This window comes from Arctopsyche grandis, chromosome 1 (genome assembly GCF_051622035.1).
Source record: "Arctopsyche grandis isolate Sample6627 chromosome 1, ASM5162203v2, whole genome shotgun sequence".
NCBI classification, from domain to species: domain Eukaryota; kingdom Metazoa; phylum Arthropoda; class Insecta; order Trichoptera; family Hydropsychidae; genus Arctopsyche; species Arctopsyche grandis.
This window is the reverse complement of record NC_135355.1, coordinates 9,655,826-9,676,252: the sequence shown is the minus strand read 5'-3', so window position 1 is coordinate 9,676,252 and position 20,427 is coordinate 9,655,826. Positions and strand designations below refer to the sequence as shown.

At 34.4% G+C, this 20,427-nt stretch overlaps 1 protein-coding gene across 1 annotated transcript in view; it reads left to right on the top strand.

The window, feature by feature from the left end:
* The window catches only part of toy (paired box 6 protein twin of eyeless), a 44,225-nt gene extending 24,246 nt beyond the window's left edge, over nt 1–19,979 (top strand). The window contains exons 4-8 of the mRNA XM_077430313.1: nt 3,321–3,470; nt 4,199–4,281; nt 11,905–12,116; nt 14,338–14,522; nt 19,712–19,979. Coding sequence (XP_077286439.1) covers nt 3,321–3,470; nt 4,199–4,281; nt 11,905–12,116; nt 14,338–14,522; nt 19,712–19,800 — 719 coding nt within the window. The 3' untranslated portion in view covers nt 19,801–19,979. The remainder of the gene's footprint in view (nt 1–3,320; nt 3,471–4,198; nt 4,282–11,904; nt 12,117–14,337; nt 14,523–19,711) is intronic.
* Nucleotides 19,980–20,427: the final 448 nt, after the last annotated feature.

Below are 20,427 nucleotides of genomic sequence, written 5' to 3'. Positions count from 1 at the left end.
AATGGAAGAGATCAGTGGTTTCCATCTGCAGATCAAGGCACCCCTTCCAGCTACCATCCGCACATTTTCGCGTGTCATTATGAATTTCATCCGGGCGCAAAAGCGCGTCACAAACAGTTCCTTTGTTTTCGAGTACAGTGTTTAAGCTCGCCTACCCCAACTCCCTCCCCACAATATTTTCATCCACGTAACGAACTCTAGAGGGTTGACGGGATGTAGGAGTGAGAGGGCGCGGGAGCCGAGAGGGGTGGAAATATTACATAATGTAATGAGGAGGCTTTGCGTGGCGCAGGCGCATTGTAACCCCTGTTTTCGCTTTTCAACCACCCCTCTCAACCAGGGGTAGGAATTTCCATCGGCATTTCTTTCGTGTCTACCAATGCCTTCGGCGTGCGGGCGGTTCCTGCCGATTCCCTTGAACCGGAGGGCTTGGGAGGGAAAGGGGGGGGGGGCGGTTTGTTTTCTGTCCGAGGGTAGGAAAATAGCCCCCCCCCCCTCCGCACGCACGCCACTGCGTGAGAGTCGCGCCCCTATTTAGTCCAGGGTTGGATCACAACCCGCCCCTTCAGAAAAAACAAACGGTTACCTCTCACCCCCTCTTATCACCGCATACCGCACTTGAGTAATAGTCCTTTCACCTTCACGGCATTTTTTCACACTATGTCCTTATTTTATCCATATATCATAAGCGTATTGGGAGGGAAAAGAACGTATCAAAATTCACATCTACTTGGCAATGATCTTTGGCAGAACAAAGAGCGATTCGTAATATACATTTTTACTTTGCAATATCGTCTGAATATTGAATCAGTTTGAATATTGAAATTATCCTTTTTGTTATATGAAGATTTTCTGTCACAATGGGAGTTTAAAATCAAATTAAATTGTATCCCTTTGTTGTTAAATAAAGATTTATAAATCTGTAAAATTTCAATTTTGTGATTCGGAAATATGTATATATACGTATATTCAATAAATTTCTGCCTACTGAAAAAAGCTTGAAAGTGTAAGTGAAAGCCAATGCTTTAATTATATACAATACGTGATTGTTAGATTTTTAATGTTTAGAAATTTGACGCTATTTTTAGACAATCACGAGATGTCTGACCATTGTACATACATACATATGTATAATATTGTATGTACCTAAAACATATGTACATACATAGATGTTGTGTGTAGAAATATTTTCGAGAAAATTTATATTTTTCCATGCGGGAATTTCAAATTCGACAAATATAAGGTTGAGATTTTCTTTCTGGTGAAAATCTCGCGGAAAAATAGTGCCCCTTTTCTTTACGGCTAGCGCGGCGCTGCGACCCAACCCATGCCCGTCCAACAACTGTTGTGCACGCTCCGATAACTCCAATTTCGTTTTATCTCCACCGAGCTTCCCTTTGTGCTATTTTTTCCACAATTTTTTCTATTTCATTTTATTTCATTCTCCGGGCTCCTTTCTCTTATTCGTTCCCTCCATTTTCCACGACGGCGTATTGCTACTCCCCCCCCCCCACCCCTCGCACGCCTTCTCTCCGCGAAGAGTCGCCCTTCCATTTTTCCCGCTGGGTCCGCTCCCATTTCTCTTTTATTTTCCATTTCGACTTTTATTTTCCTCCCTTTTGCCCTTTTGCGCGCGCGGAAAGGTGAGCTCTCTTGTTTGGCGAAGGTTATAAGATCGGACCGACGTACAATATTTTATTATAGACGGAAAGAACGAGGCTACCTCAAGACAAACACACCGAGTGAAACTCAACGGTTTGCTGTTTAAAATTAATTTTAATTATTATTGCGTTCGAATATGACAGAAGGGGAAGGGGGTGTATTTATAATCTTTATATTCTGGGAGGGTGAAAGTGTATCGCGCGTGTAATAGTAAACGGGATTAAGTTCAGACGCAGCGAATGCAATCTGTCTCACTATGTGTGTGCGTCGATATCGGTTTGTTGCACAAAAGTTGCATTATTAAATTAACAAGTGGGGATTTTCATTAGGGATTCTCGTCCTTCTGCACCCCCGCAGGCTAGGATCCCATTTGTCCGGAACAAAGGATATTTATATGGTCGGGCAAAGTTAGCGAACGGGGGCGGGAATAAAGTGTTTTCTCATTGTGCGTTCGTCGCTCATCTGTCTTGCCACTTGACAAATATTCCCATATCGCTACCAAATGCATACATATGTACATGAATACGTAGTATGTATCTATATAACCTTCATACAAAACTTAAAAAAAAGGTTGAAATGTCTATTTATTATTTATAATAATTTAGTCTCAATGCTTTTTAGGCTTCTACATTTTCCATTTACCATTTATGTTTTTTTGGATGTTCTTGTGATTTGATATTTGTTTGCGAGCCAGACAAAAACGCATTTAACAGTTCATAGTTTAGTGACTCCTTAATTATAGCATCAACATAAATCTATCAGTAATTTCACAAGTTATGGTATTAAAAATATGTATAAACATAATCTCGACGGCAAACAAAAAGTTTTTTCATTTAAATAAAAATTACTTTTATGTATGTACATATTTAGGCAGTCAAAATATAGTGTATAAATATTTCTAATAATTATACAAATTAAGTGGATTCTAATTCAAATATAATATCAAAATGTAAAAATCTAGAACGTCTTAAAAGCTACCTTTTAAGACTAATTTATGTAGAATATCAAAATGTAAAAAACAAGAACGTCTTAAAAGATCAGTTTTCCTTTCTCCTTTTATAACTTATTCAAACTTCGAATATTCTGCGCGTATATAATTTGATTACATAGAATTATACATATGTATATCGATATTGTGTATTTTGAAACACACCTAAATGTGAATGTTAAATTAATATTTAAATCGATTTGGTAGCTATGAAACTTATATAGAATGGATTTATTTAACGTTTAGTTTATTATTGGATATTTCAGATGATAATAAATACGTACGTATGTATGTAGAATTATAGTAAAAAAATAGGACTAACGGTGTTCAAAAAAATTAAATTATTGCATCAAATAAATTTAGTTTGATAGCTTAAACGTGTCAACCCCTCGCCTCGTGAATTGGATGCATTTTATTTATTATACACACACAATAACAATGAGGGCGTACGCCCTCGAAGTACCTAGGGTGTCAAATCGAGTTACACATGTACATATATAATTAGTAATTGCATAATTCACATTAGCATTGCGAACGAAACGACCGCACGTTGCTATCGGGGTCGTCTCGTTTCATTCGGATGCTTATTTAGAGATATTCACATTGAATTTAATTACAATCTAAGCATGTAAATACGTAATAATAATAACAATTTGTTGCTTTTCTTTAGATCTTATTCATTCCGAGCCGGGCTCTGACGGCAATAGCGAGCACGCGTCGTCCGGAGATGAAGATTCGCAGATGAGATTGCGGCTGAAACGGAAACTGCAACGAAACAGAACGTCGTTCACGAACGAGCAAATAGACAGCCTTGAAAAAGGTAATTTATTTTACGTATGTCTGAAAAATAAATATTCCCGCAAAGAGTAATTCACTTATTTATATCACAAATTTTGTACATTTGTATGTATGAACATACATGTAAATCAGACAGTAAATTCCGTGCGTTTTTTCTCGCAGTCCGTGTGATAAATATGCAGAAGATCAATTCGAAATGAAAAATGAAAAGATGATGGTAGTGTGCAAACTTAAAGAACGCGTCCACTTTAAAGAATAAATTAAGGAACTGGTGTCAAATCAATCGCGTAGAAAATTATTATCTTATGTTTGAAATTTTAATTGATTTCATTTTGTTATTAAAAAGAAATACAATTTGGTTAAAAACCGATGAGCAGATCATAATCTGAAATCGTATATATCTCTTTGATGAAATTTAGGAATAAATCGTATTTGAATGAATAGAAGGAGTTTGTGCGTTGCTTGTCCCGGTGACAGATCTACGCTTGCTTTTTGATGTTTAATTGCTTTTGTGTCCGCAGGGTGAAATTCACCCCCTTATCATTGCGCGCACGCGCTCGTCTACCTACAGATCTCGTACTTTCTCCTTTATACAGATAATTGTCGTTTATTACACACCAGCTTCGCCCCTACCTTTACAACGTCTTCGTTATGTGCGTTCAAAGCTAAAGATTTTTCACTTCTAGTGTCCCGATTCTCATACGGAATTAATTGGATGATTTTTTTTTTGTTTGTTTGTTCGTCGTATAGAGTTCGAGAGGACGCACTATCCGGACGTGTTCGCGCGCGAGAGGCTGGCCGAGAAGATTGGATTACCCGAGGCACGTATCCAGGTAAACTCTTCTGAAGACACACTCGCGGGAGAGGGTAACGCTTGGTGACTTCATAAAACTCGACTTTAACCCTCACGCGACCGCCGTTGCGCAACATGCACAGGTACGTACGCCAACAGTCGAATGAACGTGCCAGAGAAGAAGATTTTATTGAATTTCGTGTCGGTATCGTGAATAGATACTGTATGGTTTGTATGTCGAGAAGCACTTCAAAATACAACTATGTACATATGTAGTATGAATAAATTATTGATGTTTAAATTTAAACATTTATGTTAATCGAAGTAGTATACCTACATATCTATAATTAAATAATAAGTAAAATTGTTACAGGTTTTTCATTTCAAATTAAATATTTTTCTTTTCAAATTAAATATTTTTCATTTGAAATTAAATATTTTTCATTTCAAATTAAATATTTTTTCATTTCAAATTAAATATTTTTCATTTAAAATTACATATTTCAAAAATTGAATCAAACATGAAATCATGTTTACATGTAATCATTATTATGAAATTTGGTGATTGTAAAATACATAAAACAGGAAAAAGGAAAACATTAAATATACATACATACATATATTACATAAAACTTTAAAATACATAATTTATTTATGTACACAATTTATTTATTTTATACATAATTTAATTTGAAATGTAAAATATTGAATTCGATTTGTAAAATTTTGAATTTGGAGTGAAAAACCTGTAGTGTTGCTCGATAAAAAAGTCATATGAATGATTGACGTAGGTACATATTTTTGTATTGAAGCAGCAGGAAATTTTTTGGGACAAATCGCAGTTCGAAATATATCCTTACATTATCATCATCATTTACAGCCATTTACCACTCACTGCTGAATGATAGCCTCTCCAACGTGTTTCCATTAGTCTCAGAGTTGAGCAATATCATATCACACATTTTTCTAGTTTCATCCAACCACCTCTATTGTGGCCTTCCTTACACCCTTTTACATTCTATCGGGTACCATTCGGGCACTTCTTTCGTCCATTTGTCGCCCGTTTTTCTAACCATGGATCCACCCATTAGCATTTGAATCTCCTTACTCTCTCTATTATATCAGCTATCTTTGTCATACTTCTAACTCACGTATTCCACGTATTCAAAATTAATATTTTCAGTTGGCTTCTATAGCACTTAAAATATAATTTGTAAATATACTTGATTCTGGAATCAGTTGTGAAATATCTAGCCTGCAGCTTCAAAAAAAGGTAAATTATTTTTATTTTTGTATGTATGTATATCTAGAACTCACATATGGACAAGGGTGAGTAAAAATTGAACATTATTTTGTATATGTATATGATATGAGTGTGGAATATATGTACATATATGACATGAGTGTGTTTATTAATTCGATTTAAAAACATATGTTAAATTATACGTAAACGGCTTAGTGTTTGTATCGTAGTATCTATCTAAACGTAGTGTGTTTGTACATAAGTATGTACATATACATATATGTACATATTTTCAAATAAATTCTCAAATATTTGCACAGAAATATTTTTCACGTTGAAAATGAAATATCAAAATGACCATACGATACGCGCGTTAGTTGAATGGCTCGCAAAAATCTAAATATCTGAGTGAAATACGGAATACATATTCGCAAAACACGGACCGTGCAACGCGGTCTAGTCTACCGTGAAATGCCCTGCAATATTTCATGCTCGACAACAATTTTCAGTGAGTTTTCCTGCTTTCGTCACCGCAGAAATTTCCACCTACATATAAAACCTATGTAATAAAGTAACGACTCTTCTGCAAAAAATATTGCGAATTCTTGCGATCTTAAAAATAAATTATGAAAACGCTTAACGATATTAACATTACAGATATATACATATATAATATGTGATTATATGTATGTACACAGTACATACAAGGTGGTGGTATGTACCCGTTTACTACATAGAGAGTGAATGTTCTTTTCGCTGAAAAATATAGTACCCAGCGGTGAATAGAATCAAGCTGAGGAAGCGGAAACCGTTTTAATGTAATGAGAAACTAACAAAACAAAACTTAGCCTGTATGCAGGCACCGGGATGAAACGGGAGAGATAGAAGAGGGGTTATGTGAAAAAAATAAATAAAAAAGAGCAGGAGGGAAAAAGCTGAAAAACAGCTCATCCCCGTAACGAAATCACGGTCTGGTAAAGTTATTCATAAAATGTGAGCGCGCATAAAAAGTGCCGCGGGGCGACGAGTTGTTCTCTCCGTACCTCTTTCGCGTTACATATCAAAGCAATGCGATTGAAGTACTCTTAAATCGTTTAATGGCCGGGTTTTATTGTAAAAAAGTTGATGAAAATCGGGTTCATTACCGTGCCGTGCGCATTACTGGATGGGGGTTATTGATTTCAAAAATTTCAAGCATCAAAAAATAAATTAACTCACACTACAAACTGACATTGAAGGTTAGATTTCAGTTAAGTGCAACACAGGAAATTTTTTTTAATATTACACTAATGACTTGGTGAACACATTTGTGTTCACCAAATAAGAAGAGGCCACCGCCTCTTCTTGGTGACACGACAACTCGTTCACAGATTTTCCGTAAACCGATGATGCACTCCAGGCATTACGTATACGGCCATCTCTTTCTCACCCCGTCTGTTCACCATGATCTCGTTTACTCTGCCATTACGTATGCAGCCATCTATTCCACAGAGCATTTTTTTCACCGATAACAGACGGTCTGTGAAAGAGATGGCTGCATACGTAATGGCATAGTAAACAAGATCATGATGAACAGACGGGGCGAGAAAGAGATGGCCGTATACGTAATGCCTGGAGCGCATCATCGGTTTACGGAAAATCTGTGAACGAGTTGTCAGGTAACCCCTCTTCTTATTTCATTTCTGAAGACAGGTAAACGTGAACGCGATCTCGAACATCGAGGTGCCCAATATGGTAGTATTGTAGGGAATTACAAAATTAAAATAATACGTCAACGCATGTGCATTGTCGTTCGAACGATCGGTGTGTGTGTGTGTGTATGTGTGACGAAATAAGCCTTTTGCTGTATATATTATACAAACAAATACTCGTGTGGTCATACATAAACATATATGTATGTAGATAATTCGATTCGATTGGTTTATATTTTGTAAATTTGTAATATGTACATATATTGAGACAATTTAAAATATTTTCAAAGGTCTTTCGGAATACATTTGAGAGGGTTGTTCATGTTGTGGGGTAGTCGAGTAAGGTATTGGCGGTAAAGTGTCTACGCGACGACGCGACCCTACGCGGTGCGTAGCAAATATTGCGTAGACTTCGTATGTATTCAACACAGTGGTGGCACATCAAATATTCCTTCAGTTTCTGATTTTTTTCTATATAAATTATTTGAGGGTTTTATAAATTGCACTAATTGAATTGTTAAGATATGCATATGTATTTGAGTCATATTTATATTTATAAAATTCATCCACGTGTTCAGAAGCGAGGAAGAGGAGCTAAAGAGCGGAACGAAGTTAGCATGGAGTGAATTTGTAATTTTGTTGGCCCTTTGGCTGTTACGATGTTTTTCAAAATCCTAACGAGAAATGCTAACATTTTGATGGGTTCGATGTCCAGTTTTGTGTGTTTTGAGATACTCGAATTTTAAGTTTAATCGAATTTAAGTATAACACATAAATAAAGAAAAAAATTATCTATATACATATATATATATATATATATATATATATATATATATATATATATATATATATATATATACATATATATATACGGATGCCAAAAAAATATTTGAAAATGAAATTAAAATAAAATCTGACAAGACGAGCGGGTGGTGGAAAGTCAAACATATACGTAAGTCTTCTAGCTATTAAACGTCACGGTCTTCAAAATTTTCGGAAATTTAGAAGTGTTTATTACGATAATTTTTCATCATCGAAATATAAAAATCGATATTTCCGTCATTGACCAAACCGCGCAAAATAACAAAAATAAGATAAAAAAGTAAACACGAAAAAAATACAAAATAAAAGAATATACCAATAGAAGAAAAAGATATTGGAAAAGAAGAATTACAAAAATCCTTTAAATTTTGGAATCTAGTTTGTTTTTAAAAGACATCTATGTAGTTCGTGGAAGTGTTAAACAGAACAAAGATAAATAGAAAGACAGTAGTTGAGACGGTTGGTGAAGCCTTCATCCAACAGTGGATGTAAATTATAATGTTAATGGTGAGATCATTTAAATTAAAATTGAAATTTGAAAACAAGTTTAAAATTAAAATTATGTTTTATAATTTTTATGTTGCTTAAGACTCAAAAAAAAAAGTGTTTCTTTGGGTTATGTGGAGCATATTTGGCTTGTTTCAGATGTGCTTACTAAGTTTTTAAAGAGTAAAAATAAATTAAATGCATGCACGGCACTGTGTTTCGTTAGGTGGTATCGTGCGTCGGGACGCATGTTCCCGTGGAGCATTATTGATCTTGCCAGTTGTGCGGACAGACGGAAAACAACTGACGGTTCGTCCTTTTTATATCCCTCTTCATGGGACCAAAAACACGAATATTTGACGACACAAGCCTCAAAGGCTTTCTCGACACTGATTTTTTCTGTGAAAATTTACATCAACACAATATTTAGCTTGAATATCAAATTTCCTGGATGAAGTTTTATCATTTAATAACATTTTAAATCAGGTTGTTTAGACTCTGTCTATATATACTAGAATTCATTTTTTTCCTTAAATTATAAAGCACTTGGAAAGCTTCTATAAATTTTCCTGATTCCGAGATATTCTTAAAATAATCTTAAAAATGGAAATATCAAGATTAGAAAACAGTCTCACAATTTATTTATAAATTGTTTTTACGAAAATTCTACAGGTTTCGGATAACTTAATAGTTTATTAGTATGTATCGAATCGTATTATACAAATTATATCATACAAATATGTATAATATAATTCATCCGTAAATATGAAAGATTGTATTGTATACATAGGTCCAAAGATTAATTATCCACAAGATTTTCATTTGTATCCACGAAGGGATAATTTATTCTACATAGTTAGTTGTTCGTTATAATCTGGAAATATCAAGATTGGAAAAGAAGCTCATAATTTATTCCATACCTGTCTTTGAGGAAACATAAGTAAATTTTGATTTTTGCAAATTGCAGTCTATTTATTGCGCATTGATTTGAAAATGTTTGATGATTGGCCCTATTGGAAAATTGTGCGTAATGATAAATCGCAATGATAAATTTTTACGACAATTTATCACACAGCACAAAGTCGTGAGAATTTATCAAACTTTCACGAATGGTCATTTGGAGCCGTGAATCGAATGTCCGGAAAGGCGACGATCCATTGTGCGTCGTCTCGCACTGCGGAAAAGCGACATTTTCCCGGGAGCGAAAACGCGGAAAAACAAGGATTTCTCTGTCGCGTGTCCGAAGATCGCGACGGAAGTCGGCAAGAGGACGAAGACGACGCGCGTATTAATTTCGACGATAAATCACCGATCGTAGCTGATGAAAGTTTCGGCGTCTGACTGACTTCCGGTGGGGCCGGAAGTCACCCCCCTCTTCTATCTTCCCTCTGCGTCGGTAGAGACGGGGCTCGTCTTCCGCCAACCATTGTTGTTGACAAACCGTCCCTCATAATGTCAACGGGTCGTCTTTTTTGTTGTACATACGTTATTTTCGCGGCCGGCCATTTCGCCGGGTGACCCTTTTCATTACTTATTCTCATATTTCACGAGGATTTATTTGTTCATGGTGGGCGTGCGTCGTCGTCAATCTTACCCCTAGATATATATACATATATCTAGGTATATTGCGCGTCTACATTTATGCACTCGGGAAAACCACGAAGACACCGCGCAATCCCTTTTCCAGGGATGGGAAAAAGAAAATTATGCTAAAATAAATATTTCGTGAAATACTAGGGGAGGTTTTTTCAATAAAACATCTCTTGTATTATTATATTGTAGTTCCTAGCGTTGTTTTATTATATCTATTACATAGATAGATCCTACGATGTGTGTGAAAATCTCTCACTTTATTAATTTTCATAAAGGATGATCCAATGCTAACGGCCGTATGTATGTCTAAAATAAAACATATATTTTATTGCTGAACATTAAAAAGCGTTGTTGCATCTGAATATTTGATTTATGACAATTATATACGGAATAAAGTGTCAATCGTAGGACCACTACGATTTCCAAAAATTTCGATAACTTTTCGTAACATATTTTGTTTTACATACATAGATATATATGTATGTATGTATATATATATATGTATACCAGGAAGACCTAACAGCGCCACCCCAATGCGCCTTCTTAAACAATTAATTACAAATATTGTAGAATTTTTTATCACATAAATCATTGTATTTCGAGAGGCGAAATCAACAATTAATTAATTAATTAATTAATCCATAGAGACATATATGGATTTGGAGTTAGGCATAATTTTTTAAATATTGTACATAAATCAAATTCAGATATTTCTGACATATGTAGCTGGTAGGAAGGTTTTTGCCAAATTTTAATGGAGGAACCGTTTTAACAACGAAATCAGATAAATTGGCAAACTCTGATAGGAAAAGATCGAGTTGGAGTCACAAATATCCAAGTCTGACCAGTAGCATTAAAGATTAGCACGGGACCGAACCCGGTAACTTCTCAGTGCTAAACATAAACGCAACCACCGATCCATACTGCTGGCTGTATGTATGTAAGTGGATAATTGGCATATCTAACAGATATAATTGTCATACATGAATCGTCTTTTTTGTTGCTGAAGAGCTTTAAGATTACTTGTAGATAATACTATAAATCAATCTTTCAGACAAAATAAAATTTTGTAATGCTTATTCATAAAATATGCGTTTTATACATGTATAAGAAAAACTTCCAGCTCGTTGCATCTAATCAACCTTTATATTATATTAGTAGATATACGAAAAAAATTACGCCGTTTGACTGGATCTAATATATAATTTCGAAAAAGACTTTGTAAGTATGTAAATATGTAATGTTGTTTCGTATTATCGAAAACAAATCAGTTTCTATGACGATTCGATTTTTTTTTTCAATTAAAACATCTATTATTCTATAAATATGTGAATGGATATACGGATAAATTAATTAAATTATTTTATGGTTACTAATTTATGTATTGGATTTTTAATTCAATGAGAACGGTTATTAACAAAGCAATTAAAAAAATTCTACTTATTTTATTTGTCAGAATTAAATATTATTGTGAATTTCAAATAATATTTAATGTGAAATGTAATGTAATGCGAAATTCATTATTTGAGTAATTTTACAATTGGGGCATTCGATATCGTGAATGTGAATTATGTATGTATAGCCACCTGAAAAATTTGCTTTGATTGAATCTACATTTTTAATAAATGGAATTATAGCACATACATTTTTTATATTAGTTATATTATGGAGGAATTTATCTTGAACTACATATGTACAGATACGTAATCTTAATGATGTAAGGTAGCTACTCGAATACTTATGCTAACCGTTTTGATAATTTCTACTGTTTTATGTGGCATTAAGCTCGTTTCGTTGTCTAATATTTCGATTTTTGTTGATTGTGCAGGTTTGGTTCAGCAATAGACGTGCCAAGTGGCGGCGAGAGGAGAAGCTGCGTACCCAAAGGCGTGGGGGGTCGACGAGCGGAGGGGGCGCAGAGCAGGGGGGTGGTAGTCCACCGGCGCCTCCGCCCCCGCCCAGGTTGAACCTGAATGCGGGATTCAACTCGATGTACCCGTCCATACCGCAACCCATTGCCACCATGGCTGACTCCTACAGGTGAGATTCTATCAAGTAATTGTTTCCACGTCTTCAAATACATATACATATATAATATATAGTATATTGAGAAGTCGGGTACAATTCACAAGATATGTATCTATTTTTTAAATTTAATTTGAATGTTCTGCTATATTCGATACAATTTTAATTCGCCTTTCTGCCTTAAGGTTAATTCTTCTTAGGATCTCTGTCTATGCAGTGGCGTGCGGTGAAATTCTCCCTTTTTTCGTCGCACTGCCTTACTTACGTGTGTGCGAGCAGGACACAAGGGGATGCGGTATGATGTCATAGCATCCTCTTGTATCTTATTCACGCAAACACTGTGTAAAAAAGCTGTGCGATAGAAACAGAGAAATTTCCACCGCACGCCACTGGACTCTATAGTATTAATCGGGTGCGTATTAACACTTTGCTTGCGGGCCAAATCGTAATTGCCCCTTGCCGTGTAGCGAGCAAAAATCAGAGAAATTTTCAAAAATACCCTTCAAATATGGAAAAAATTATATCTTTTATAAATGTTTGTAAATTGAACAAAACTTTTAAACCTATCGACTGAATGAAATAAAATAAAAATGGATGTTCTAATGATTGTTTTAAGCCTACTAGTTAACCAATTAGTATTTTTAAAGAGGGTTACGAACCATTTTTATACAACAAAATTTTTAAACTGAGAAAAAATCTAAAAAAATTTCCATCATCTTTATTATACAAATGATAAGAAAATTTAAAACAAAAATATTTTTGGACTAGGGTAACCGACCTTCTTTTATACAAAAAAATTTTTTAATTGAAAAAAAAATTTAAAAATTGTTTTATTTCACACTTTGTTATATATGTAACAAGGATGGTTACCCTAGTCAAAAATTATAGTACATACTAGCTGAACCCGGCATGCGTTGCAATGCCACAATAACGCATGCAATTCTCGTTCCCGTTCAGTGGTTTAGGAGCCTATTCGAGACACACACACACAGACATTAATTTGTATATATATAGATTTTAAATTTTGCAATAATTTAGAGCGTAAAGATGATGGGGGAATATTTTTAGATTTTTTGTCACTTCAAAAATTTTGTTGTATAAAAAAGGCTGGTTACCCTAGCCAAAATTTATAATATTTTATTTTTGCAATAATTTATAGCATAAAGATGATGGGAATATTTTTAGATGTTTTCTCACTTTATATGCTTTATATTTTGCCTACCCATTATATTTTCTTGTACTTTATGGCACTACGACAAACTCCATGAGATGTATACATCTCACAAAGCTCATTATTGTATCAAAGCTCAAAAAAATGTAGTTATAATATACACGACTATATACATATAATCATCAGTCGACCGATTGTATATACATATGTACGTATGTACATACATACAATGTATGTATATTGAGTTTGAGAAACTGCTACAGTAGACAAATTTTTACGCGATTGGGTAACATACCTTTAGTGCAGATTGAGCCGATAAATATATAATACATATATGTACATCTAGCTAGTGAAGTCTATTTTCCGTTTTGTATTGAAATTAAAAACAAGTGTAGATATTGAATAGCTTTTTCATCATCGCCAAATTAAGTATGTATAATATTTTTGAAGGAGTTAAAATAAATGTAATTGAAATTAATTTAATTATAATATAGACATTTTCACTCCGTATACGAATGGAATAAATGTCGATTAATAGTTTATTCGATTCGCTTTGCATAGAGTTTAAATCAGTCGGCAATAAAACGAGGAATTCCACGGGTGAAGTTCAATAAAATCGATTTCGGGAATTGTTTCGAGAGTACGGGAGAAAGGTCCTTAAACATTCCCCAAGTCTCGGCGAACTAAGGCAAGATTAATTAAATAATTGACTAATGGCCCGGAAAACAGAGAGGAAGTTGTTTTAGTTACCTGCGGAAAAAAAAGAGGAAAAGAACTCGACGTAGAGATGGGAGAGGTAGGAAATGAGAGGAGGGACAAGGTGGTCGAACTCGAGAAAGGGGATGGGGGAAGAGAGTCGCGACACAATGAAGACAATTTTTGAACCTATTATTGCCGTTTGTTTTTATAGAGCACCCCATTATTGAGCCGTACATACACACATACATACATACATACATATGTACAACGATGTGAAATAATTAAAATAACAAATAAACATTGTTGTAAAAATGTATCTCTGTGGAAATATGATTGTTGCATTTTATTTTTTATCTTATTTTGTAGCTCCATGTCCAGTGGATTGAGTTCGAGTTGCCTTCAGCAAAGGGATGGTGGTTATCCCTACATGTTCCCGGACGCCCTTCATCCACTCAGTGGATACGGACCAAGAACAGCAGCCCATCAGCAACCCTTAAATCCCCATCCGTCGTACGGCACTGGCACGACGACCTCGACGAGCACCGGTAAGTGTTTAATTACTTGACACTTTCCCAAATAGAATGATTTGTCCGTTTCCCCGAATGAAAATCTACATTAAAGTTTCATATGTATATACATATATACATATATTCATGATTTTTTAATACTAAGTTACATAAATTCTGAATTGTTTGTGTTTTAATTCGTGTACGTCATAATTCGTTAATTATGTACGCGCGAACTCACAAGCGTGACGTATTTTATTACAAAATCATTTTTTTACTCCCTCACGTGAAACGAGAGTATTAAAAACAAAACAAACGGTAATGATTCTCACGTGCCCCACCAAAAGTCCAATTCACAAAAACAAAATTAAAACGAAAAAGTGGTAAAAGGCAAAGGAGTCGCCATTTTTCCCGCGGTCACGTAAAATCCCACCGACAAAATGAGATTGTTCCCGGTCAACGCGCCAAAGCAGGACGCGATTATTATTTTTTCCTTTATTTTATTTTTGCGTACTTAATAATTTTTTGACGTTATTTTTATGCGCTCTCCCTTTTTTTGTTTTCAATCCCGACCCGTCGGCGAGAGGAAGTGGCCGGGTGCCTGTGAAAAATAGGCTTGGAAGTGACATTTCCCATTTGCCATGTAAAATATATACATATATACTATATATAAAACATAATACATATAAAAATGTAGTATATACTCACATACATATTTATTCGGGGCGTGTGGTAGACACCCGGGTGCAAATTTCAATTCGTAGGCGCCCATTGAATATAATAATAACGCGTGAGGCGTACATTAAAAATACACATATAAGATAGATCGAACATAAATATATGTACATACATATGTATGTATGTAATATCATAAAAATATTTTTATTACTTGAAAATATTCAATAGTAAAATCTGTTCAGTAGTATAGGTACAATCTATTTTTATTGGTATGGTATACCAGGGATGAAACTTGAAACTTCGCCTCCCCCGCTGCCTTCCCCCAAAAAATGGCTAGGTCACAACATATTAAGATTTGTTTATTATACATACATATGTACACGTTTGGCAATAGTGCTGATTTGGGGCAATCTGTAATGGCATTATGGTGAGTTACTTAAAACATGATAGACGCTATGCTACATTAAATTTGTGGACAAAAACACAAAAAAAAATCGGAAAATACCAAACATTTATCATCATTTACAGACTACAGCTATCCACTGCTGGATAAACTTCTTTATTCGTCTTTGTTTTAGGCAACCCTCATCCATCACAATCCACACATTTTTTTTCTAATTTTATCCACCTATCTCACCTGTGGTCTTTCTCACACTCTTTTAAATCTTTCAGGTACCATTCAAGCACTTCTTTAATCCATTTTCTCATCCGTTCTTCTAGCTACGCTTGGCTACCCGCTTGTTGCCACTTCAATCTATTTACTCTCTCTATTATATCAACTACCCTTGTCATACTTTTCACCCACGTATTCCGTGTTCTCTCTCTCTTTGTTATGCCATTTATTTCAAATTGGGCCCCAGGTCCTAGCAACGGAATTATCTCCCATCGATGTAACTCCATTGCGGTAACCAGCAGCTTGGACTAGTGGTTAGCATATTATGTTTTCAAGCAGAGTGGTCACAGTTCGAGTCCCACTAGTGGCTCGATCGTTTCCTATCAGAGTTTGCCAATCTGATTTTCATTGAAACGGTTCCTGTAAAATTGGCATCTCCTTTCCTATCTCTCTTGCAAATCGTTGATTTGCTTAATAAAAATGCTGCAAAAATTTCTCCATAGCGCTCCGCTACAAATGGTTGCAAACCATGTGGCCGCATGCTGATTTCATACTTTTGTCTCAGCTTTTGCCATTTTAAACTTGCCAGAAAGATCCAACTCAATTTTAAGAATTGTCAATCGTCAATGTATATACATCGAAATGTCATCTGCGCAACCCCATGAATATCTCGTCTTTCGCACATGCTGAAATTCAAACAGTCAAAATTTAATCGAAATGAGCATGCAGCTGCATGGTTTGCAACCATTTGTAGTAAACCTCTCCATAGATGTCTCTGTGGATGATGTTTGTATAAATTCGCATTGTATAAATGCTATTGATCATATATCATACATATATGCTCAATTCATTTTTTTTTTTTTTGAAAAGTTTTTGAGCCACAGTAAATCCACTGTAACTAAAATTCGCGAATGGACACCTGCATAAATGGGCAAATCCCAAAATTCAATATGTTGAGCGCTAGTTAAATTGAATAATCCGCGTGTAGTCCGCACTGAATATGTCCCATATATTCAGTAAATGCCCGACATCGACAAATCTTCATTGATGATTGTTGTTGCTGTGCAATTTAAACCGAATGCATTCGTTTGACTGCTAAAGTGAAACGAGAGTTTTTTCCACTGGTTCGATTCGTATACATTGTGACATACATATTCACGTGTATAAGTACATATAGATATTTAAATATGTTTAAATATTTAAAAAATCCGGAACCGGAACCGTTATTTTCGTAGACTCTCATAGATAGTTTTCAATTCTTTATTTGTAATAATTTTCAATTCTTAAAGTTGACGTTAACAAAATGTTAATTAAAGTTAACAAAATGTAATATTTTCCGATTATACACAAACGGTCATTGACCTCGTAACGTTGAATATTATTATTACACATAAGAAATTACGTGCATATACATATGATGTGTATTTACAACACGTATTCTGGGCGAGGATATGGCGTGCGGCGCGGGCTCGTGAGAACATTTCGTTTGGATTGGAGGGTCCGAGGTTCGATTCCCGGCGCCCGCGGTGAATGAAATCAATTTTTTTCTCAAATATCGTCAAAATATAAATAATTTAAATTTAGATAAAAATAAATATATAAAAAAATGGTTCAAAACCTCGCTAAATGAAATTATTAAAATTACGTATTTTTATATGGCGAGAAGGAATATTTCAATTAATGTTTAAAAAAAAAAGGTGAAATGAAGAATTGGTTTTGGCGTGATTTTCGTGACCATTAGCTCAATTTAGACCTATATTCAGGCTATTTGGGGTGATCGGTTCGAGTCGCGACAAAGTCGTCTCGTCGAAAAATGAATTTATCGATTTTTATCGATTCATTAATTATGTTCGGCGAGAGTTAGGACACACACACACACACACACAGATTACCGTCTTTATATATATGATGTGCGTGCGGTTGGAAAAAATGTATGTAATATATGCGGCGTTGAAACAAAACGCAATAATACAACTCGGTAAATGTATTTGTCTCCGTTAGAAATGTTACCAAAAACGTTTTTGTTGTGTGGCTGGGGTTCGTTTATTAAAGTAAAAACATGTGAAAGCCGTTTTTCGGGTCGTCGGTAGGTGAATTCCGATTAATCTTGCTGAAAATGTCACGCGTGGAAATTAATTTTCCTCAGTGGTTTTTTATTGTTTCTGTATGGAAATTTCGAAAGGCGGGTTTTTTCGTTTACACCGACCATTGTTTTTACGTTTGTATTGACAACGAGTTCAGGAACATTTATTTAAAATCTCAAATAATATGTGTGTATAGGAATGTAGGGAAAACAATAAATAAATAAATATATACATGGTATAGTGCAAATTTTGAGGTGCCGGTACGCTCGATTTTGCACAATTTTTTTCAATTCAATTCTATAATTTTTTCGCATACCCGAGATTTCATATTTTGACTGACATGATCAATTATATTTGTTGCACTATAACGTGAATGCAAACTATGGCTAATTTGTAATCCATTTCATTCTTGCAAAAGTAATAGATCAAAACAATCAGAATATGGTCTATCATGTTTAGCTATAAAATATGTAGTTCTAAAAACTTTACTGGTTGATGCAATTTCCGAGTCATTCATAATATCTAAAATATTTTCAAAAGGCTGCTCTTTCGAACTTACTATAATTTACATTACAACAAATATTACATCCAATATTATTAGACTTACATATTAATCAGGGATATTTGCGTTTTTTTTCTTCCCACATCTCCGTACTCTAAACACATATCGCATCACTATCACTATTATCATTTATTATATTTATACTACTAGATTCTAAATTGATGCTATTTTCTTCATTTGATTTTAAAGACGCAACACTGTTTTCAGATACATTTAATTTACTTCGTTTAGCAAAAAAAAATTGTATCGAACATTGCCTTCGTTTTGAAGCCATTTTTATAATTTAAAATCAAAATTAAATACGTATATTGTAAATGTATAATGCAGTAAAAATCACTATTCAACATATGTTTAAACTACTTAATGACTAAACAAGGATTTTTTCATTACGACATAGAACTATTTAGCACTGTCTCTAAAATATTATTATTATTATTATTAACTAGAATTAAATTAACTAATTTAAAACTAGGAATTTACAACTATATTAACTATTTAAAATAAAAAGAAAAATAGTATCGCTCTTCTACAACCCTGTCTTTAAATGATCTTCTGATGGACAAGTCACGCTAATTTATGAGTATTAACTATGTACATATATTATGTATATTTTACGTTACACTATTTTGAAAAACAAAATGTTTCCTAGCATATATCATTTTTCCAATGGTAAAGTAAATGTGAATGCGCGTGCACCACAAATAAATACCAATTGCAATGAGATTTCAAGAATTAGTAAAAATAAATTTTCGCCCCCGGCGTCAAGTACGGTGTGGTGTTATTTTCTGACCATAATTCGTTTTTAAATTTGAATTTGTATTAAATCAAATTAAATTATTTTTATTCATACTTGAATTTTCCAATTCGATTTTTCTTATAATTTGAGAGTTGCAATACTTGCAGGCTTTAGTTATAATAAAATAAGTTATTATTGAAAATTACCTACAAATGATATCCAGGGCCCACACTTAATAATTCGCCATTGAGTGCATCTTTTATAAATAAAATATAAGTTTTATCATCATTATTTACAAATGTATCAACATGATATATTTTCGAAAATTCATAAAAGTAGTCCACGGGATTTAAAATTATGAATTCATTCCTTTTATGAATTCATACCTACCGTCTCGCAAAACTCGCAAAACTTTTTCTTTGAGGGTGTTCCTTTTGTTTGATAAATCTTTTTATTTCGCTGTTGTAAAGGGATTGTTATGTGACAATAAAATAAAAAAACAAGGTTTAATTGATGCATAGGTAAAGTTCAAATTAATTAAAAAGCTTTTTTCTTTGACAGGTGTAATATCAGCGGGCGTGTCGGTGCCAGTGCAGATTCCCTCACAGGGTCCAGACCTCACCTCCAACTATTGGCCTAGACTCCAGTGATCTCAGCTGTTCGGGTTTCCTCACAGGCTGCTCATGCCTCAGGAGAACCCGACGGGCCACGAGTCCACCGTCAGCTCTGGTGAAATAGCTCACAATTATTCACTGAGTGGTGACACCATAGCTCATCCTCTCGCCATGAACATGAGCGCCTCCAGCACGGACGCCATGGCGCAGAACGTTTGAACTCAAACCAAATCTAATACTTCAAAAGGTATAAACGACGACTCTCCCAAATACGAAATCGTTCAGTGAAATTAACTATTTTTTTTAAAGAAAATAGTGAACATCAGAGGAATAACTTTATGAACGTGTTAGATGAATGGATGTATGTACTTGCTGTGTACTATGTAAAAGCTGAAGACCTTAAGTGATACACATAATATGTGCATGGAAATATGGAAGGTCTTCTTCTGGTACTTCAGGCAGTTTAATACGAGTAAAATAAGGAATGGGTCAAATGGAACAAATTCAAGCGACATATATCATTTTTATATTTTGTGAATGTGAGTTCATCGAAAATGTGTAAGTGAACGGAAAAAGTAGTACAATACAAAATATATTTGTCCAAAATAAAAATAACTTTTAATAATTAAAACAAATGTTTTTTTATAATTGTGATCAACGAAA